The sequence below is a fragment of the Dipteris shenzhenensis genome, chromosome 27, assembly GCF_047967505.1.
Source record: "Dipteris shenzhenensis isolate YYH24624 ecotype China chromosome 27, Dip_SZ_1.0, whole genome shotgun sequence".
In the NCBI taxonomy this organism is placed as follows: Eukaryota; Viridiplantae; Streptophyta; class Polypodiopsida; order Gleicheniales; family Dipteridaceae; genus Dipteris; species Dipteris shenzhenensis.
In genome coordinates this window covers 46,806,403-46,829,025 of record NC_141622.1, presented here as the reverse complement: position 1 = coordinate 46,829,025, position 22,623 = coordinate 46,806,403, and the positions used below count along the sequence as shown (strand labels likewise).

Sequence of the window (22,623 nt, the reverse complement as noted above, 5' to 3'; positions counted from 1 at the left end):
ATTCTCCACCATCAAATCATCATGTGAAATTTTCGATCCAACGGTGGACACTCCGCCTCCCCCCATGGCTGACTACCAAAAGTCCTCTCCGGTAGCCATTATGGATCGAAAACCGGCAAAACCGGCTCTCGACCTACCAATCGATCGTCGGTTTTGTAGTTTTCCCCCCGGGAATGGCTACTACCCCTTTCCTTCCGGTGCCCAACTCTTCGCGAATGGGTTCGATCCACATTGTCGGACGGCTCAGGCGGTGCTGATGAGCGCTTGGGCGGGGTTGCTCCGGTACGGGCGCCAACGAATGGGTTCATTACACATTGTGGGGAGCCACTTTTGTTGCAAGTGTGAAACCAGGAAGCCTAATTATGGAGAATGAGACCTGCAAGCACCGAGAAACAGTACATTACAAACACGCTAAGACAATGTGGAGCAACCCATTCCACTGTGCAAATTTGATAAGCCCTCCTGTGCAATCTACCCGTTAGAACTATCTCACATGGAGCTTCTGAAGATCCCTTGGAGCCCTCTTGCTTATCCCGGTGAAGTTCCTTCGTCCCTTGTCCTCCATGATTCAAATGTGGAAATGATGCCTTATCTTGAAAGGACCCTTTCTTTCTATCACCGAGTTTTCCTTTGCTCTTAGGAGCAAAGTTTAGTGATAGGCATTGTGCTTGCACAGTATCAACTTTACGCTGAAGCGCGGTTTATAACTGTATTACAGACCGGTCGCGTAGCAGATATTTTGGGTCCCATTTCAGGAGAGGTAGATGCAGATTTTATGCCGCCTCCCTTTGCAAGAGTTGCTCGGAGCCCCGCAAAGACCTCGAGGGGCAATTGGTGACTGTAAGTTGAACGTGATTTACGTACACATCTTTATGCAAAAAGTCTGGACGTAATCGATATGGAATTGAAATAATTTTACATGAATCGTTAGCCTAGCTCGATAGAATTATGCAGCGGAGCTGCAACGGAACTATCCCTGTACAATAAAGCTGCCAATTTATCATAATGTTGGCAACCGTAGTTCCTGTTCCCATGATCCGCAGGCATGACATTCCTTTCTAAGAACCCTTTGAGAACAAGAACAGTGATTGCGAAATATGATTCATGAATTATGGAGCATCGGGTTCCTGACTGAAGTTTTTCAACAGCATACATTTTCCTTGAGCCCCTTTCAATAAACCTAAATTGTGATGCCAGTTGTTAAAACCTCTCCTTGACGTGGTCTCTGCATTCTGTCCAGATTGTAAGGAATAGGAGAGAGTGTGCAAACAATTAGCCCCATTAGTAGCATCTTGCTGTTCCATTTTCAGACTATTAGGAAATATTGATTGAGCATAGAATGCCTGGACTTACTGAAGGAGACTTTTCGAGAGCATGGATATATGTCTGTGTTGAATATTGCAAGGAAATAAAAACTTATCCTTTGCATCTTCCATCTCTTGCTTTAGGCGTGCTGCTCAAGTAGCCTTGTTAGTCCATGTGTCCTCTTGATAGGAGGCAGCTGCTATCGTATCAGAAAGCCCAATAGATATGGATGGGGGATGAACCAGGGGGCTATGGAGGTATCTGCGATTGGAGTATGTGCATGGCTCTATAGTGTTACACAGTATTTGAATGTGGTGCAACTGTTGCCTCTATGCCCTCTTTTCGCTGCTCCATCAACACCTTGGCTTGAACAACTAGATCTGTGACTCTAGGATGGAGAAGGAATCGAATCTCTGCATATTCATACGGGGTACCTCCAGATGGCAAGAACATCCCCTTGGGAATGGCATGGCAACTCTTCGTACCACAGCCTCCCTCCCATGAAAGTTGTGCTTGAACTTGAGGGGCGGGGCTGATCCGTTCAATGTCTATGCACACGAGGTGCATACTGTCTTCTTTGTTCTAGATGAGCCATTTCTCTTGATGAAGAAGATGTCTTGTCATACATAACACCTTATGCTTCCACCTCTTGTGGCCATGGTATCTTGTAGGAACTTCGGACTTGCGAGAGAATGTGATCAAGGGAAGATTAGAAGAGTAGGAGAAGAGAGAGGGAAAAAGATGGGAGTGTTGTGGTCCCAGGCTCAAAAGAAGCAAATGAAGAAGCAAGGATTTTGGGTGCAAGCCATCAAGGAAGGATGAAGCAAGGATGAGGGAAGAGAGCGAAAGAGGAATGGTCTGAAATGGAGAAGGTATGAGGCTAGCTGGCTGTCGGAAACAGCCAGCTTGGGCTTCCAAAAGCCCCAAACTCTCTAGTAGGGCACAAGGGGTTGAAATTCCAACAAAGGAAGGCTCGATAGGGGTCAGGAGGCAAGGGAAGGAGAGTCGAATTGAAAGAGGGAACAGAGGAGTAGGCTGTAGCTGAAAATGGAGCCCAAAAACAGTTGTGGCTTGATTCTATGCAGGGTGAATCCCAAGAGTTTTCATCTTGGAGTAGCGCGTTTTGAGCATTGTAGCTAGAAACGTTTCCTTGTGTTTCGCCAGGACAAAACATATTTTTTGGTCACCCTGCCAGTCATATCTTGCTATCCATGTGGCAGTTCACACAGATTGTTGATCTGCTGAGCAGGCTGTAGCTGAAAATGGGGACCAAAAACAGCCGTGGCTTGATTTCTATGCAAGGGGAATCCCAAGAGTTTTCATCTTGGAGCAGCAGGTTGTTGGAATGGTCACCTCCCCATCTGTAAGCCCCCATATGAGGAGAGCGTGGGGGAGGGAGACCTAGGGCAGGATGTACCCCAAAAGAAGCGAGGAGGGTTCCTGGCTGATCTGCAGGAGCATAAGGCGGAGCAGAGGACAGCAGTAGGGACCCAAGAGAAGAGGCCAGGAGCTCATGGATGACGTCAGCAACAGTATGGAACAGTACGGAGCTGAGGCGCACACGTGTGGGCAGATCAGGGAGCCAAGAAATAGCGCAGCAAAGTAGGGGTCTATGGGCAGGTATGCAGCCTGCAGCAGGGTCCCCAGCAGCAGCAAAGGGGAACCTAGCAGCAGCCCAAAAGGGCCTGGCTAGGGCCCTTATATAGGGCTGGTTGGGCTGAGCCAACCAGGTCTGTCCAGTCGGTCCATTTAGGGCTGGCTGATCGGTCCATTTGAAAGGGCCTTGAGCCCTATAAAAGGAGAGGCACTTGCCTCATTTCATTATCCAGCATAGCCAGCAATTCCGGGCAGAAAGGAGCAGCAGGAAGCCTACTCTCTGGGCCTATCTACAAGAGGTGAGAGAGTGCAACAAGGGCTGCAGACTTAGCCAGGAAGGGCTGGACCTTGGCTGTCTTCTAGGGCAGCAAGGTGCTGTGATCATCATCACTTGGAACAACATTCAGCCAGAGCAGGAGCAGCCAGAAGCCACTCCCTTGGGCCTCACACTGGGGGTGAAGCCTCACACTGGGGGTGAAGGAGAGTGGAAGGTGAGCTGCAGACTGAGTTCCCTAGAGGCTGGACCTTGGCTGTCTTCTAGGGCAGCAAGGTGTTGTGATCATCACATTCTCTAGAGCAGCAGATTTACAACAGACAGGAGCAGTAGCTGAGGCGCACACGTGTGGGCAGATCAGGGAGTCAAGAAATAACGCAGCATAGTGGGGGTCTATGGGCAGGTATGCAGCCTGCAGCAGGGTCCCCAGCAGCAGCAAAGGGGAGCCTAGCAGCAGCCCAAAAGGGCCTGGCTAGGGCCCTTATATAGGGCTGGTTGGGCTGAGCCAACCAGGTCGGTTGGGCCAGCCAACCAGGTCTGTCCAGTCAGCCCATTTAGGGCTGGCTGGTCGGTCCATTTGAAAGGGCCTTGAGCCCTATAAAAGGAGAGGCACTTGCCTCATTTCATTATCCAGCATAGCCAGCAGTTCAGGGCAGAAAGGAGCAGCAGGAAGCCTACTCTCTGGGCCTATCTACAGGAGGTGAGAGAGTGCAACAAGGGCTACAGACTTAGCTAGGAAGGGCTGGACCTTGGCTGTCTTCTAGGGCAGCAAGGTGCTGTGATCATCATCACTTGGAGCAACATTCAGCCAGAGCAGGAGCAGCCAGAAGCCACTCCCTTGGCCTCACACTGGGGGTGAAGGAGAGTGGAAGGTGAGCTGCAGACTGAGTTCCCTAGAGACTGGACCTTGGCTGTCTTCTAGGGCAGCAAGGTGTTGTGATCATCACATTCGCTGGAGCAGCAGATTTACAGCAGACAGAAGCAGTAGAAAGGGCTTCCTTGGGCCTTTTCCCGGGAGGTGAAGGAGACCTAAAGAGTCCTGCAGATTGAGCTAGTAAGTGCTGCCTACCTAGGCTGATCTACAGGCATTAAGGTAGAGAGAACCAATCTGGACAGAAAGTCTATAGACGCTCGAGGTGGAGCACGCGGGCTCGAGTCTAGAGATAGCCAGCAGATAGGGGAAGTACCTTGTGGTAAGATCAGAGGACCACACCATTGGTGGGACTCTGGATCTATCTCTTTTGTATTGTGTCCATAGCTTTGGACGGAAATATATTATTTTGGTGGTTTCTCTGTCTGGCTGGTTCATTGTCTATTGATGAGTCTGCACATCTATTTTATGCACATTAAGTGAAGAAGTTTGTGATTCCACACCCCACACGCACACTGTGTGAGCTCCTAGGCGTTACTATCAGTCTTCCGCTGTGCGTACCCTTTGTTGGGTCATTTCTAACACAGGTTTTGAGCATTTCGGTAGCTAGAAACGTTTCATTGTGTTTCGCCAGGACAAGACATGTTTTTTGGTGACCCTGCCAGCCATATGTTGCTATCCATGTAGCAGTCCACACAGATTGTTGATCTGCTCTTTCCATGTTTGCTGTTATTATATGGCTGCTTTGGAGGTTGACATGACCCCGCACCTTATCACTAACCTGGAAACCCGTCCTCAATCCAACTAGAAATATCCGCAGGCATCTCGATCCTGGCAACCACCCCTAAGCATGTGGGTTACAGCTTGACTCATCCATAGGCCCGTATCTAACCCAGGTGTCCCATACGACCTAAGCCCATCCAGAGGACCTTCAATACACCACCTATGATCCGCCATGTAGATGGCTAGAGTCTTGGCCGGGTCCCACCCAGGGTCCCGCCTAGGGTCCAACTATAGATACCATGATGCTATGAATAGCTCCCTCTATATAAAGTGAGCACTATATATGACTATATATAGCAATCTCGGCTAAAAATAGCCATCCGGCCCTTTGCTATCCCTTGACCCACGTTCGCCTTATATCCAACCCTAGGTACACCATGCACATGACATACTCCGGAGTTCACTAGAAAGCCCGAAAACTCTCTGTGAAGGTGAGCCAATGCCAATAACTAAACTCTGACTAGCAGTTTGAGTGTGGTATATGCTTTCCATGAGACTCCAATCAAAGAGCAGCTAATGTCAAAGCCACATTCTTTGATAACCCATTCATGGAAAGTAAATCTCTCAAGCTGAACAAGGCTACAGATCTTCGAGTATTCTTCTTGAGAAATCAAGTAACTCTTGAATCCATAAAGTTAGTTCCTTTGGTATATCGATACACAAGCATGGTAAAAACTTGTACCGAGGAGTTAATGCTTCTGTCAACTCTATCTATTGAGTTACTTGGTATTCGAGGAAAAAGATTCATCATGCTGAATACCTTGAACGCTTGCTTGTTTGCGGCAGCGGCAGGACCTGCCAATCAGGTGGAAGGGGAAGGGAGTCATTGTTCGATGCAGGCTTTCAAGCAGGACCTCGAGCCGCGAGGCGTTCCGGCTTACTCAGGTGGCAATATGTTATGGGTATGTATTTTGTTTGGATGTTAGGTGAGGAATTGACGGCTTACCACAAATCATCTGTGATAGCAAGAACCTGTAGTTGCTCCACATGAGCCCACTGACAAGTCCGGCCCCAACAAGGGCTGCCATACATTTCTGTCGGTCGAACCAAGGAGTCAATTAGTAGACATTTGGTATGAGGATCCTGAAAATGTGAACGGAAGCATTGCCTCTCCAATCTAGCTAACGAGGCATACACTCCGCTTAGGCGAGCCTGCATCGCCGGTCTCATGGTGAAAAAAGATAACCCCTACGTAGGTATATGATGAGCAGCTCGTCGGCTCTTCTTCTTGCTGACCGACCAAAGAGGCTGGGCCTATCTATAGGCCCACCCCTCCTTGGTGTTTTGCATCTCAGTGTGGAGCCTTGTGAGCATTCTTGTGAGCTCTTTGGCAGTCCTTATCAATAGAGGTTTTCCTCAGCTGGCTGTGGGGTTTTGGCCTGAGATCACTTGCAGCTCTCTCTGTTTTCCCTTCTCCATCTCAGTGTGGTGTGTGTGAGATTTGCTCTCTTTTTCCTTTTCTGTTCATTTCCACAGGTTTGCCTAAGTATTTGTTACATATGAAATCGGAATTAACAAAGGCAATTGGATATCCCTTCCTAGAATCCTGGTGCATAGATTCCTGTTTGGTTTCTATTTGAATTTGATCTTGATGTGATTGTGAGCTGTTGGAAAGGTCACCTCCCCATCTGTAAGCCTCCATATGAGGAGAGCGTGGGGGAGAGAGCTAGGGCAGAAGATGCCCAGAGAAGAGAGAGGGAGGGGGCTGCCACATGGGCAGCACCTTACAGCCAAGAGAGAAGAAAAGGGGCTGCCACATGGACAGCAAACAGGCTGTCATGTGGGCAGCACAAAGATCAAAGCACTGAGGTGGAGGATCCCTGAAGGAACAGTACGGAACAGCAGCATCTCTAGTATGGGTGATTATGCGTGGCTGTACAGGACTGGTGCAGATCCTTGGATGCGTGGCCTAACAGAAGGCGGAACCAGCAGGTCTTGGACGCGCTTGCATGGAGGCCAGGTGGAGCAGCAGAGAAGGGCTGCAGTGGGCAGCACCCTGCTCTTATATAGGGCCAAGAAACTGGCCAGTCCACATCCCCATGCATAGGGGGGAGTGGAGGGGGGCTGGCACACAAAGCAAGGGGGGGCTGGGCCCCCACTTCAAGGCAGGGAGCACACAGCCCAATAAATAAGGGCATGGGTCGGTTTTAGGGCAGACAGAAAGTCGGCCAGTTAGGGGTCTGCCAGCTGGTTTTTTCAGCAGCCCTTGGGGGGCTATAAAAGGAGGGCCTCCAGGCCCTCATTCATCATTCTTTGGAGCAGCAGATTTACTGCAGACAGGGCTTCCTTGGACCTTTTCCCAAGAGGTGAAGGAGACCTAAAGAGGGCTGCAGACTGAGCTAGTAAGTGCTGCCTACCTAGGCTGATCTACAGGCAGTCAGGTGGAGAGAATCATTCTGGACGGAAAGTCTACAAACGCTTGAGGTGGAGCATGTGGGCTCGAGTCTAGAGATAGCCCGCAGATAGGAGAAGGACCTTGTGGTAAGATCAGAGGACCACACCATTGGTGGGACTTTGGATCTATCTCTTTTGTATTGTGTCCATAGCTTTGGACGGAAATATATTATTTTGGTGGTTTCTCTATTTGGCTGGTTCATTGTCTATTGATGAGTCTGCACATCTATTCTATGCACATTAAGTTAACAAGTTTGTGATTCCACACCCCACACCACACTGTGTGAGCTCTTGGGCTATTCTATCAGTCTTCTGCTGTGCGTACCCTCTGTTGGTTGATTTCTAACAGAGCTATGATATTTCTTCTAGTTACCCTTTGGGCATATGAATCTTCTCATTGATTGGACTAGGACGAGTCTTGTTTTGGGTGCCTTCTTTGAGTCATGTCAAAAGGGGAGGTCATTCAGATTCTCACTTTTAAGACCGAGGTCATAGATAGAATGGACTCAAGACAATTGGAACTGATGCTGCTCCCCGCTCCTCCTGCTCCCCTCCTCACTGCTGCTCTCCTCGCTCCCTTCTGCTCTCCCCGCTCCCTGCTGCTCCTCCTGCTCCCCTCCTCGCTGCCCCCTCCCTTCGCTCCTGCTGCTCCTCCTCCCTGCTGCTGCTCCTCTCCCCGCTCCCTGCTGCCTCTCTCCCGGCTCCCTGCTGCTCCTCCTGCTCCCTCCTCGCTACCCCCTCCCTTCCCTCCTCGCTGCCCCCTCCTACCTGCCCTCTCCCCCGCACTGCCCCCTTCCCCTGTGCTGCAGCCTCCTCCCCCCCCGCACCTGCTGCTGCTCCCCCTGCGCTGCAGCCTGCTGCTCCCTGCTGCTCCCCCCCCCCGCTGCAGCCTGCTGCTCCCCCCCCGCACCTGCTGCGGCTTCCCCCCCGCTGCAGCCTGCTGCTGCTTCTCCTCCCATCTCCTTCCCCTCTCCTCTACTCCTCTTCTCCCCCTCTCCTCCACTCCTCCTCTCCCCTATCGTCCCCTCCTCTCCCCTCCTCCCCGCTGTCTCTTCTCTCTCCCTTCTTCTTCACCCTCTCCTTCATCTGGATTACCCCTATTCTCTTATAGGGGTCTCCTGGGTTTCAGGAAAGCGGACGGAGTTTTTATTTTTTGTGTTTGAATCGGCCAACGCACCTCGATTGACGCATGGGTTCCCATTCAGTCAATTCGTCTCCGCTCACACCGGCCGTGAGAACTGTCACTTTTTCAAAAAACGAGCTACAGCAGTTGCAAAAGGATTTCGAACATGAGTGTTCCACGACTCTCTTCGCAGGCATTCATGGCTCACATCCCTCCAGGTCACAAGCTAGAGATTGGATGCTGTCGGCGCTTCCTCAGGACCTCGCTCCCCACCTCAAGGATGTTCGTTTGTTGAGACGGGGTTTCTTTCCGGTGTGCCTAGATTCCCCGGACGTCACGAGAGACTTGCTACAGGCCGGGTTTCTACTTCTAGGCTACAGGAGGATCTTTTTGTTTCCTTTTCAACTGGGATTTGACCCAGTTGAAGAGGACAAGCAAGGAGTTTCTGTTTTCATCAGGTTCCCTGGTCTTCCCTCAGTTTATCACCGGCTTCTTTCAGTTATTGGCGAGAGGTTTGGTGTGGTGGTAGAGATCCCCCCTCTCCCTGGCGAGCCCTCTTCGGCTGCTGAGGCGGTCAGGATGGACGGGGTACCCAGGGTTAGGGTCATTGTCCAAGACCCCAATATTTCAGATGACCACATCATGCTACAGCGACACGATGGGTCTTTCTTCCGCCAGAGATTTGAGGTTGCAGGTCGGCAGGACCAGTGCAGGATTTGCAGATCCTCAAGGCACATCGCCAGAGATTGCCCAAAGAAGAAAAAGAGGCCCACAAAGCAACCAGCTCGTACTAGCTTACGATAGAGAGCTGGAGCAGGGCCTACCGCTCCACAAACACGGCCTCAGACACGGGCTCCCCCCTCTCCTAGGGCTACTCGAGTCCCTTAGGCACCCTGCGCCACCTCTGGCCCACGGTGGGCTCCGATCGTGGCTAGGCCCTCTACTCTAGTTCACTCCTCCACCTCTCCGGAGGCTACCCCCTTGGAGCCTCAGGAGGAGACTACTGTTCAGGAGCCTTGTTCGACTCCACCCTTGGATCAGGCTGTACCTTCCTGAGCAGCACAGGTTGTTGGCACCTCGTCTACACCACTTTTTGATCAGGATCCAGTACAGGTGCCTCCCTCTTTAGACAGAGGGAAGGGGGTTTTACATTCTCTTCCTGCTTCGGTAGGAATCCATTGTACGTACCCCCTCCCCAGGACTTACTTAGCGGAACTCATTTTCTGCTTTGGAGGACCTCTCTAGCCTCCCAGATGATGATTTTGTACCCTCTACTTTTGGAGAGCCAGTTATCGGCATCCCTCTTGAGAGATCCTTCTCTCTCTCACCTGTGGACTTTCCTCCCCTCGGACCTCGTGTGTATGGCAAGAGGTCTGCTCCGGTAGAGGCTTCTGTTTCCGCCACCAGGTCGGGTAAGGTATTCCAACCCACTTCCTCCCGTTGATGAGGATAGCTAGTTGGAATATATAGGGATTGGGCGGCATCTCTCATCGCCGTCGCAGACAGCTAATCAGGAATTAGCTCCATCCAGGGGTTGCAGGTGGTTCCCTAGACATTGTTTTTCTTCAGGAACACAAAGTGGATATCAGAGATTGCTCCAAGTCAGGTAAGTTGCTCTCAGGCCGGACTTTTTAGCTTCCTGTCTTGGGAACCAGAGGAGGTACATGCATTTCAGTTTCAGACTCTATTCTCCCTCTGGTCATTGGACACGGTACCATAACCCCCTCTAGGGCCCAGTGGGTTTTACTTCTGATTGACGGACATAAGGTTGGTTTCCTCAACCTTTATGCTCCGAACAACAGAGGGGACTGTGTTTTGTTTTGGAAAGAGTTGCTCTCGTGGGCTGACATTACAGATTCGTGGATTATTGGATGGGACTTCAACATGGTTGAAGCACCTTCTGATAAGAAAGGGGGCAGAGAAGGTGGTATCCACTCCCTTGAGAGAGCAGCCTTCTTGTTCAGGTTCAGTGGCAGAGATGTTTGGTCAGATGTGTTTGGTCAGATGATGCATTTCTTGTTCAGTCTCAGTTACTTTTGTTTTCATGGTCGAACCATAGGGTGCAGATGCCTATCCATGCTCGGATTGACAGATTCTATGTGGGTGACTGGGCTCTTGATAGAGGGGGGACAGTTTGCATTGCACCCGGTGTTTCCACTTCAGACCATTTTCCGGTAATTTTGTCCATTTCAGAGCCTCATCTGAGAGGACGGTCTCACAGTATCAAGATCCCAGACGCCTTATACACGGATGAGACTCTCACAAAGGCCGTGTTGGAGATCTGGGTTTCTCATATGCAGGGGGGGTGGCCGGTCCTTCACATGTGGCCACAGCACTTGCCAGTATCAGCGACTTCTATCACTCCGTTGCTAGTGCTCGGCGAGGTGAGGTACTCAGGCGAGAGATTGGTATCCACCGACAGTTGGCAGCCCTTCAGAGGGAGGAGGAGAAACGTCCATCAGATGCTTGGATACAGGAGCACCTTGCTGCGGCAAGGGCTCACTTGCAGACTTTGATCAGAGAGAAGAGTATGCCTTCCATGCACGAGAGTCCTTTTGGATACAGATGGGAGGGAGAGTCAATAAACACTTTTTCTCTACACTTGGCCCCAGACATAGTAGAGAGATTGTTAGGCAGCTTATTGACTCTGACGGCGTTTTGCAGGCCCATCCGGAAACCGTCATGCATTTAGCGACAGATTTTTATACCTCCCTTCTTTCTGTAGATCCGAACTCACAGGCCAGAGAGGTGGCTAGAAATGAAGTTTGGCAGAGTTTACCTGTGTTGGTCACCCCAGAGATGTTATGCTCACTTGATGGACGCTTTACCAACACAGAATTCAAGACTGCTCTCTCTGCCCTTCATAAGGGCAAATGCCCTGGTTCCGATGGTCTTACTCCTTTTTTTATAGCCTTTTGGGATATGATAGCTGATCATATTACTTCAGCCCTGCAGGGCATTTGGGACTCAAGTGAGATGCCTGACTCACTGACCGAGGGACTCATTCACCTTATCGTGAAAGGTGGCAACATGAAATTTGTATCCCATTAGAGACCCATCACTCTTTTGGGCACTCTTTACAAAATCCTTGCCAAGGCGATTAGCATCCGACTACAGCCCCTTCTTCCAGACCTCATCCATGATACTCAGACAGGCTTTGTGCATGGCAGGAGCATTTTTGATAATATCTTTTTCTTTTGGGAAGCCACAGAGTGGGTTATGCAGAGTGGGCAGAGGCTAGCAGTTTTACTCTTGGACTTCGAGAAAGCCTATGACAAAGTAGTTGGGGTTTTCTTGAGGGCACTCTTCTACGGTTTGGATTTTCAGATGCTTGGATTAGAGGGGTGGCCTCCCTTTACAGATCAGCCCACAGCTAGGTTATGATTGGAGGGGTAAGGGGTGACAGGTTTCAGATTTCCAGATCGGTTTGTCAGGGATGCCCTTTAGCCCCCTTCCTCTTTCTTTTTGTGGCAGAAGCTATGAGTATCTTCCTTAGATCTCAGGTTGAGCTTTTTGGGTTGAGACTGCCCTTGAGACAGGAGCAGGAGCTTTTTGACTGTGAGTTGGCTGATGACACTGCTATTTTTATTTAGGCCTCCTTGCAGTCACTTGATTCTTTCCGGACAGCCTTGGATATCTTTTGCTTAGCTACAGAGGCACACATTAACTGGCATAAATCCTTTGGCTTTTGGATCAGTGATGAGGACACTCCAGGCTGGGGAGTTGACATTGGTTTTTCATGGATTCAGAGGGGTGTTCCTATCAGGTATTTGGGATGTTAGGTAGGATTGGACATCTCTCCAGCACAGCAGTTTGCCCCAGTACTAGAAAGTATAAGAAAAAAGCTCCTATTCTGGAGCTCTACCAAACTCGACCTTGCATCTAGAGTTGTGGTAGTGAACCAGGTTCTCTTGGCCACCTCCGTGTTTGTGTGTTCTTGCTGGTGCCGGTCTAGGGATTGCATCACTCAGCTCATCAGACCAGTCAGGAATTTTTTATGGAGTGGACTTGATGGCACAGCAGATGTTGTAGCAAGGGTGGCCTGGGAGACTATTATTCTCCCTACATGTGAAGGAGGCCTTAATGTCATTGACCTGGACTTGCAGTGTAGGGCATTGCTTTGTAAGGTGGTGGTGAGGGGACTCATGCCTGGGCAGAAACCTTGGAAGGATTTCTTTTTTGGACGCATTCAGGCTTGCACACCAACCTTGGGAGATGATTGGGTGGACAGCCCTCGCTGGATTTTCACATCAGCCCCTCTCAGATCTCCTGCCTCTCCTCTCATGACTGGCCCCGCCTACACAGTAGGCACTTGGAAATCTTTTATCAGGCTACTTGAGGATCAGAGACTGCAGTCCGTGAGTCACCTCAGAGGGGTAGCACGCAGTATTCAGCAGATAGGTGCAGCCATCCCGGTGGAATGGACAGTTGAGCTGCCTATTACTTCCACCACTTGGATGGGGGTTTTTTCGAGGACATCAGTTCCCTTACAGGTGATCGCTCTCCGAGGTCTCGGGGAAGACGCACTGGTCTTTGATGTTGGGGATGGAGGTTTACTTTCTACATCCAAGGATGGCATTCTTCTTGAGGTTGCCTTTCAGCCTGTCAGGATTGCTGGTTTTGTGGACCATGGAGCGGGCTTGCAGTGGTACTTAGACCCCGACCCTCTGCTCTTGGCCTTGGGATCCTGGAGGTTGTGGTTATATGGAGGTGCACCTATCAGGTGCTTGCAGTGGGACCCAGGAGAGTGGGAATGGATAGATCATGGGCACCGAGAGAGGGGGATTTCCTTCTTTCGTTTCACGGTTGGTAATGCCAGGAGGTTTCAGCTGAACAGTGGGGGATGGATTCCCTCGAGAGCCCCCCATTGTGAAAGCTTCTTCATCACTGCAGATTTGTGTAGAAATTTCTGGAGAAGGCTCTGGAAATCCCTCAGAAATAGAAAGATCACTCTTTTCTTTTGGCTTTCTATTCATGGAGGGATTGCAGTGAACCTGTGAAGATCACGATTTGGGGCTGATCCCACTCGTCCTCGATGTCATTCTGTAGAGGAGTCAGTGCGACATTGCCTTTGGGACTGCAGTCAGGCGAGGATTGTTTGGAAAGGGGTTGCTCGGATACTCAGCATCTTTCACACTTCCCCTTTCTTCATGACTTGGGGCTCGGTCGCATGGTTATCTCTTACCGGGCCCGAGGTGTTTTATGAGGGTGAGCCTTCTTCTTGGGCACTCTCGGTCCCTTCAGAGCTTCTCATGTTTCAGTGGATACCTCTTGGGAGATTTTAGCTAGCATTTCCTCTTGGCACATTTGGAGAGCCAGAGGTATTGAGGCCTTGGATGGCACTCAGATACACCCATTACAGGTGTTCACGGGTATACACTTTGATAGCCATATGGGCTAGCATGCAGGGCCCTTCACGGGCAGCCTCTTCTAGAAGGACTATATTTCTTCGAGTTTGGAGGGATTCTCCCTTTTTCTCGGAGGTTTCTACCGGATTGAGATGGCACTATCAGCCTCAATCCTTTCTTTTTGGCTCTTGAGCTTTTCATGCATTGCATGATGTATCCTGTATGGAGCTTGCTCTAACGGTTTTTCTTTAATACTTAACAGAAGTCTCTTTTTGCAAAAAAAAAAAAGAATGGACTCAAGAGTCTTTAAGGGATAGTGCCTACTTGTTTTATCATGGACCTATTGGTATGGGTATTGTGACACAAGGGGTGATATAATCACATTAAGAAAAGGATTGAGAATGGATTTGCCAGTGTGCCACCCTGACTCAATCTGGGATGGTCTGAGTTGAAGAGGGATTTGCTACCGTGATTCACTCTTATTGTCCACAGAGTTTTTTACTTGCAATATACCTTGGTGGTATGGGACACTAAGGTATGTTACATCTAAGATTCTCTGATGTGGTGGTATAATCCAATGTGAAGCACTACCCAAGGGCCTCTAGGGTGAAGCACAAGTAGGATGAATTGAATTGGGGGAACGTTAATAGACATGTTTCAAGGACTGACCAAGATTCTTTACCTTGAGAGAAGGCATGTATCATTGGGTTCAACCCTGGAGCTCCATAGTTAGATGCAATCTCAAGGGGGTTGCTAGATTATTATGATGATGGTCTATTAGTGTAACATGCAACGGTTATTTGATCGTGTAATCACAGTAAGACCTTTAAACCTTTAGCGAGGAATTAGCGTCATGCACCATAGAGAGAGAAAGGAGATGAGGGTAGATAGAGAATAGAGTCGACAACTGATTGGGTCCATGTACCCATTGAGGGTCCCCTCTCTGAATCCGGGGAGAATTTGCTTTAATACTTGGAGAACTGAAAGATACAAATAACAGTCTTCGAGAGAGCACGGCAACGCATTTCTAAAGAGTACACCGTGCACGCGTATGGCAGACCCAACGACCTGGGAGGCAACTCCAACCAATACGGAGACCTTGATGCTGTCCACATTGACAATGTAGGGCACTTCTGCAAGGCAAGGAAGAGGCTTGTGCTGTCCACCGGTATGTAGAATTATTGTGCGAGTGAGAGAGTGAAAGCTAGGAGTAATAGAATCTAAGAGAGAGCTGAGAATTGAGCTGTGCAAACTGCAAAAGAGAACTTCAAAGAGCTGCTGAAACAGTACCCAAACCTTACTCCGTTTGCTGGTCCAAATCCTGGACTTTTGTGCTGCGTAGACACCTCCCAGGAAGGCTGAACTGAGGGCCAAGAGCTGAGGCTGATCAGGGCCAACTCTGGATGTGTCCAGGGCTGCACAAGGGGGCTGGAGAGGAGCTGTAGGATTGGCTGAAGGCTGGGAGGCTGAGTGAGAAATGAAGGCATGGAGCCCCCCTTTAAATAGGGGGCTAGGGCTGAGCCAAGCCTACCTACGAAGGGGTGCAGGGCAGCCTTTAAAGGCAGCCCTTCCCCAGCCCATTCCTCTTCATTGTCCCAGCCTAGAAGGGCTCCTATCCTAGGCTGAGACCTAGACCTACCTAGAATCCTAAGATGGAAACACTAACCTATTGTTCTCCATTGGGTACCCGTGAACAAGGACTGATCTTCTGACTTGACCTAAGGCTGAGAGACTGACCTACGTAGCTTGTGCTTGACTATCCCTAGACAAGGGCTCACAAAGGGTCAGGCAAACGGCAAAATCTCCTATTAGGGAACTATAATGCCCTTGTCGATGTAGCTAGTAAATGCAGGGGTGCATGTGACAGTCAGTGCCTTGCTTGGGATAAGGCGTTCCCAGATTAGAGATTCTAAGTACCGGATGAGTTTGGGAATGTTCCTAGGTTCATCTAGGTATATCCTAAGTACCGGATGATCTTGTGATAGGAGCGGTTTTATTGTGCACAAGTTTTCTACATGATATCCAATAATGGATCTTGTTTTAGAGATCTCAGATTGCATATTTCCGTAATCTTTGGATCACATAGGTTGTTATTCCTATGATAGTTGACTCTACGCATGTCTAGAACGATACCATTGAGTGAATATACCCAACTGAATTTCTATATATTATCCTCAAGTATGGGGCAATCAAAGGATGGATCATGGGACCATATCTTTGGTCAAGATTTTACCCATTGATAATTACATGAAGATTCTTCCATCATGAGTAAAGAACTGATGGTCTACTAGTTTTTCCTGATTGTTCTCTTTGGGTGTTCAAGATTGGACACATACTATTTTTCATAGTTGAGAGAATGCTTCTTTTGAAGCAAGATACTCGGAAAGATGGATACCTAATAGTCTGCAATGGAAAGTTTGTCATGTATTTCAACCCAAGACTTTGAATTACAAGGGTATTTAGTTGAGGGGTTTAATTGATGGGGTTGCTAGAACAATGATTTCTTTGATATCAACCTCAGATTTTGAGTTTAAGGTATTCAACATGATGAATCTTTTTCCGTGAATACGCAGTCATAACTCAATAAAATGGGTTGACAGAAGCATTAACTCCTCAGTACAAGTTTATACCATGTTTGCGTATGGATATACCAAAGAAACGAACTTTTTGGATTCAAGAGTTACTTGATTTCTCAAGAAGAATACTCGAAGATTTGTAATCTTGTTCAGCTTGAGAGATTTACTTTCCTTGAATTGGTTATCAAAGAATGTGGCTTTGACATTGGCTTCTCTTTAATTGGAGTCATACCACACTCAAACTGCTAGTCAAAGTTTAGTTATTGGCATTGACTCATCTTCACAGAGAGTTTTCGGGCTTTCTGGTGAACTCAAGATGTGCATGGTGTACCTAGGGTTGGATAGCAGGCGAACTTGGGTCAAGGGATAGCAAAGGGCCGGATGGCTATTTGTAGCCGAGATTGCTATATATAGAGATTGCTTCATCTATAGTGCTTGCTTTATATAGAGGGAGCTATTCATAGCGTCATGCTATCTATACCGGGCTTTCCTTCTCTATAGAGGGAGGGTTAGTGCTATTGTGGCAGTTCAGTTGAGCGCTCCTCAACTGATGGATGGGGTTTGGACTTTGGCCATCTATGTAAGTGTTGCTTTGCTTGCTAAGTATGTCTTCCTTTTGTTTTTTCATAAAAGTTTTTGTTTACCTCTTTTTTCTTCTCTTTCATTTTCCCTTTTATTTTTTGTGTAGATTTTTGGTCTTTAGAACAACAAAAAATATAAATTTGTATGATTGGACTTATTCTAGTCGTACAAAGGTATATATCTACATGGTGGATCATAGGATTGCGTATCGAAGGTCCTCTGGATGGGCTCAGGTGGTATGGGACGTTTGGGTTAGATACGGTCCTATGGATGTGTCCAGCTGTAGCCCAGCTCTCAGGGGTGGTCAAGAGGATCGAGGCATGTGTGCATGATTTTGGTTGGATTGAGGACGAGTTTCTAGGTTAGTGTAGGGTTAGATCGTGCAGGGTCATGTCATTCCAAAATCTGGTCAATTTAATAACAAGACAATTCTGTTCATACAAAATTGGATAACTTCTGAACCAAAAGTGGTCCAAAGATCCAGTCCAGCCAAAAAATAAGTGAGTGATGGCCAAAACTAAGGATCTCAGACTCTTCATCGCTTCTCAATAACTCGGAAGTGATAGAAAGAGTCTGAAACATGCTGTCTACATTTGGGATTGCAGGAGCCTTTGGCAATATACTTCCCTTACCGAGGGTTTTTGTAGTAGTGAAGAGCTGCCCAACGTTCATTCTTTAAGGAATCCATCTCTCGAAGGTAGTCATGAGGTCTGCGAGGAATGATCTTAGATGTAGCCTCGTCCTCCATCTTGATAAAGCAATAGTCCGGGTTAGAGTTTGATTGCTTTGATGGCCTTCCATAGGAACAATGGGCAAGGTATGAACAGCAGCCAAACTGTTCATACGAATGAGGAAGGATAACAAAGAGTGGAGGAGGAATCGGGGTAGATAGAGCAAGGGAGGGAGTCCTATAAACGTGGGAATCCATAACTCTAATGCTTTTTTGTCAAGGCTTTTAGTAAAAGCTCATCCATGCTTTTCCAAAAGCATGATAGAACATGGAATGAAGCAATACTACGAAAGCAAGATGAAACCTTAATGTGAAATATATTTGTGTCCATGTGAAAATAGAGCAGCACTACTCTGAAAGCAAGATAAAATGAGGACATTCTAAATTGAGTCTCCTAAGCTTTTCAAAGCTACCTATCTGCATATCAGGGCTTTTGTCACTCATACCTCCGTCTAAGTAGTACATTCCCTAGACTGATCGTTGCTCGAACTTTTTAATCTGATTTTAATACTAACAATAATATATCTGATGGTGTGGTAGCTTGTGTGACATGATGATATGGACTTAGACAGGGGACTGCTATGTGTTATGTAGTACATTGTGAAATGATCATTGCCCATGCTATTTGAGTATCACTTTCTGCATCCCATCATAGCACATATAAGTGCCAACATCAGAGGTGACACTGATAAAATTTCACTAGGCTTGTGAAATAATTGGTTTGCTGAAGGGTCAACATGTTCTCTTCCGTTTTTAATATTCTGGGGGAATGCCTTGTGCTCTTTAATTTGACTGAGCTGGCATGGAAGAACAATGATTTATGTGTTTTCTTATTACCAATGGTAACACAGGTGCTGGGACTTGGAGTTTCTGGAAGAGCAGCAGTAAAACTTGCCCTAGCACGTGGAGCCAGTGTGGTGGGTATTGACAATAAGACCTGTATTCCACCTCTGCAGGTAAAGTTTCTTTTTGGAACCTGTACTGAATTGAGATTGGAAACGGGTGGTGAATTTATCTATGGGGCTGCATGGACAACTTGTGCATGAAAAAGAAAACTCATATGGGCTGCATGTATTAAGCCACTGCTTACGAGAGCTTTATGAGTTACTATCATGAGATTGAAACTGCACTATGTGTTGTGATTCTAGAGGATGAGTGTGGGCATGTTCTTGGATTCATACATACATACATACATACATACATACATATGTATATGTATATATATATATATATCATACATATATCTATACATACATACATATATGTACATGTACATGTACATACATATATCTATACATACATACATATATGTACATGTACATGTACATACATATGTATGTATGTAAATATGTATATATAGATATAGATATACATATATATAATATACATATGTACGTGCATATATACATATATACATATATGTATATGCATATACATATATCCATATATACATATATGTATATGCATATACATATATCCATATATACATATATGTATATATACATATATGTATATGTATATATATATACATACATTATATACATGTACATACATATACATATATACATATATATGTATATATGTATATACACATATACATATACATATACATATACATATACATATACATATATATACACATATACATATATATACATATACATACATATATATGCTATATAGGATTCACTGGGAAAGAATAAAAACTTTACATAAACGCTTCCTAATAGGGGAGTTAGTGGTTAAGGCATAGACACCCTGCCCTACTCCTGCTGGCTGAAACACGTATGATACCTCTAGAAGGGGAAGCATTGTGTCAATTCATGGCCTACCTCAACAACGTTGAGAAGATTTATGACAGTAGGATACCACACAAAGCAATGGAAGCTACACAACTCACAGGTTGGCACAGAGAGGGGACGAAGTGGATGGAATCATGGGGTATAACTAACGCTGATATACCAGAAGATGCATGTGAAATAAGAGAGATTGTGATGTATGTACATATATATGTATGTACATGTATATATATGTATATGTGTATATATATGTGTGTGTGTATATATGTATATACATATATATACATATATACACATATACATATATATGTATATGTATATGTATATGTATATGTATATGTGTATATATGTATATACATATATATACATATATATGTATATATATGTATATGTGTGTGTATGTATGTATATGTATATATATGTATATACATATATATGTATGTATATGTATATATATGTATATACACTGTATATATGTATATATGTATATACATACATACATACATACATGCATACATACATATATATAGTTTTTTTTACATGCATACATACATACATACATACATATATATATATATAGGTTTTTTTTGCAATGTTAAAGGCCAAAACACCTCTCAAAAAGAGCTCAGGAAAGAGCACAAGTTTTCAGCAGATGCGGGGCAAAACACAGCCAAGGATGGCTGCCAGAAGACTGAGGAAGAAGGCTGAATGCGCTGCTGAGGAATAGGTCCCCGGTGAGTGTGGACGACCTTGTATGACCCCAATGGTGCTTAGGATCTCATCTATCCATCTGCCCCCGGCCCGGACCCTGCAAGAAACCCTCTCATAAAGTGCCATGACAGCCCAAACTATCTCCGGCCCATATCTCAACTCTTGTAGCCACCTGATGAGGCGTGCTCGAGGCACTGTGTCAAAGGCTTTGTGGAAATCCACAAAGCAGCAATGTACCCTCTGTCTCCGTGTCCTGGCCTCCTCTATGACACTCCTAAGTGTCAGGATGTGATCCATGGTCCAATGGTCACGTCGAAAGCCTGCCTGTCCATCTGCTCTGAGTCCTTGCATCTCTGTATAGCCACTAACCTCCATATCTAGCATTGAAGCATATATCTTGAACATGACATGCCCGATCATAATGGTTCTGTAGTTACTTGGATCCATGGGATCCCCTGCCTTGTGGATAGGTGTGATAGTGGTGAGGGTCTAAGTGTGTGGGAAACCAAGACAAACTGCTTCATTAAATAGCTATGCAAGGATGGGGGCTAGAATATCAATCCCGTATGCAATAAGCTCAGTGCATAATCCCTCGTGATCCTTTGCTCGGCCATTATGAAGTTTCATGACCGCATCTTTGATGCCCCCCTTGGTGAAAAGTGTGCAAGAGGTAGGTCGTGGTATGAGCGAGAGATCAGGTGTGGGCTGGTTGGGGATGTCATAAAGTGTGCGGGCATAGTTGTGCCAAACTTGAGTGTCTGTGAGTGGTGAGGGGGACCGCCGTTCAAGAAACCGTTGCCAAAAGTCATTGGAATTATTATTGAAAAGAATATTCAGTAATTCATCCTCGTTTTGGCGAACAAATTTTTGTTTCTTTTGGCGAACTAGATGACGGTACTCGCGCAACGTGTTTGGTTCACTTGGTAGGCCATGTTGAGAGAGAGAGAGAGAGAGAGAGAGAGTGTGTGTGTTTTGGTCTCTTTTGTTTCTTGGTTTATTTGTTTAGTCACCTTCTTCCTTCTTTGTTTCTTGTTATTGTTTTGTTTTTTCCTTTTGTTAAAAAAGCTTTTTGACATATTTTAGTAAGCACTGGGTTTGCCCAAGAAACACCGCGGGTCTTTAGAAACCCTGTTAACTGCTTATGCTTGGGCATTGATGATGACATAAGCATAGCTTTGCTTGCTAGGGATGTGTACCTTTTGTTTTAAAAAAAAGATAAGAAATAAAAACATTATTAGCTCATTTTTCTTCTCTTTCATTGTGTCTTTAGAATTTTGGACTTTAGAACAACAAAAATCTGAATTTGTACAATTGGATATAATCTAGTCTTACAAAGGTATATAAACCAAGTTCTGATGAATAGAAAATGGGCATGTGCAGGTGGATTTCGGTGCTTCTCGGTTAAAAGTGGAGCTTGGAGAATATAACAAGCAGAATATAAGCAATGCCAAAAGAGTGGTTGTGTCACCAGGGGTTTCTTTGGATCAATACAATCTCCTTCATTTGATACAGATGGTATTCCCAAAATTTACATAATTCAACTTTGGATTATTTGAAGCTTATGTATGAATGACTTGAAAAGTTTGAAAATCAATGTTCTGCATAAGGAGAATAACCTACTTGTGGAGTGGCCCATTGGTGAGATTAGGAGTTGGGTTAAGGAGTGCAGGGACATCCAATTGTGTCAGAATTGGAATTCGCATCTGAAACACTGCCCAAAGAAGTCAAAGTAATCGCAGTAAGTGGCACAAATGGAAAGTCTACTGTTACCTCTTTTACTGCGCAGGTATGGTGTCATAGAGTTTCCTTCCCTTTCTAATGTGTTTCATTGAGGATCTTCATAATCTATTATAGTGTATGTACCTCTCAGATTTTGGAGCAAGCGGGCATACCCTGTTTTGTAGGGGGAAACTTAGGTGTGCCTCTGTCTGAAGGTGCGTTGCGGTGCTTGGAGTCTCCTGCACAAGTTCCTCCCTTTCATGTAAGTCTTACAGATTTCCTATATATCTCTTTGGCTGAGAAGTGGAACATTTTGTTCATTTTTTCCAGCACATTTTTCCCTGTGTTTGTTTGTTTGTTCCCCCAAGAAAAGAATGTTCTATTTGAAGATACAAAATCAGCATCAGTGAGTAGCTGAAATGAAAAAAGATGCACACTGTCCTGCTCATGGTCTTAGACTTTAGCTCACTGCTAGAGTACCCTAGAAGCGGGTGCCAGCCAGGGGAGAGGAATATACAACCAATGGATATCTCGATCCATGAATACAAAAAATACCTGCAGGCCAAGCCTTGCAGCATCGCTCACACCTTGTGGTGGTCTTCTTAACAATTGTCTGTACCATGTTTCCAGATGGCATGCAGAGTATACATGACATCATGCTGAATACTCATGAGGGTAGACGCAGGTTAGGTCGGTTACCCCCCCATAACAAGGCTACATTGGGCCACCCATATATTCCAAGCTGTGTTGCTGGGGATGGCCTCCCGAATAGTGTCATCTAGTGAGGGCCTTGTGCTCCACTGAGTTGGAGG

General features: G+C 46.4%; 1 protein-coding gene across 8 annotated transcripts in view; it reads left to right on the top strand.

Annotated features, from left to right (window-relative positions):
* Nucleotides 1-207: 207 nt before the first annotated feature.
* Nucleotides 208-22,623, top strand: part of LOC147884398 (uncharacterized) — a 35,943-nt gene continuing 13,527 nt past the window's right edge. For all 8 annotated transcript variants that reach the window (XR_015543681.1, XR_015543680.1, XR_015543682.1 and 5 more), the window contains exons 1-6: nt 208-536; nt 719-840; nt 18,434-18,538; nt 21,473-21,607; nt 21,762-21,878; nt 21,963-22,073. Coding sequence is in view for 5 of the 8 variants with exons in the window: in XM_087398937.1 (XP_087255063.1) it covers nt 494-536; nt 719-840; nt 18,434-18,538; nt 21,473-21,607; nt 21,762-21,878; nt 21,963-22,073 (633 nt within the window). In the remaining 3 variants the exon portion in view is untranslated. The remainder of the gene's footprint in view (nt 537-718; nt 841-18,433; nt 18,539-21,472; nt 21,608-21,761; nt 21,879-21,962; nt 22,074-22,623) is intronic.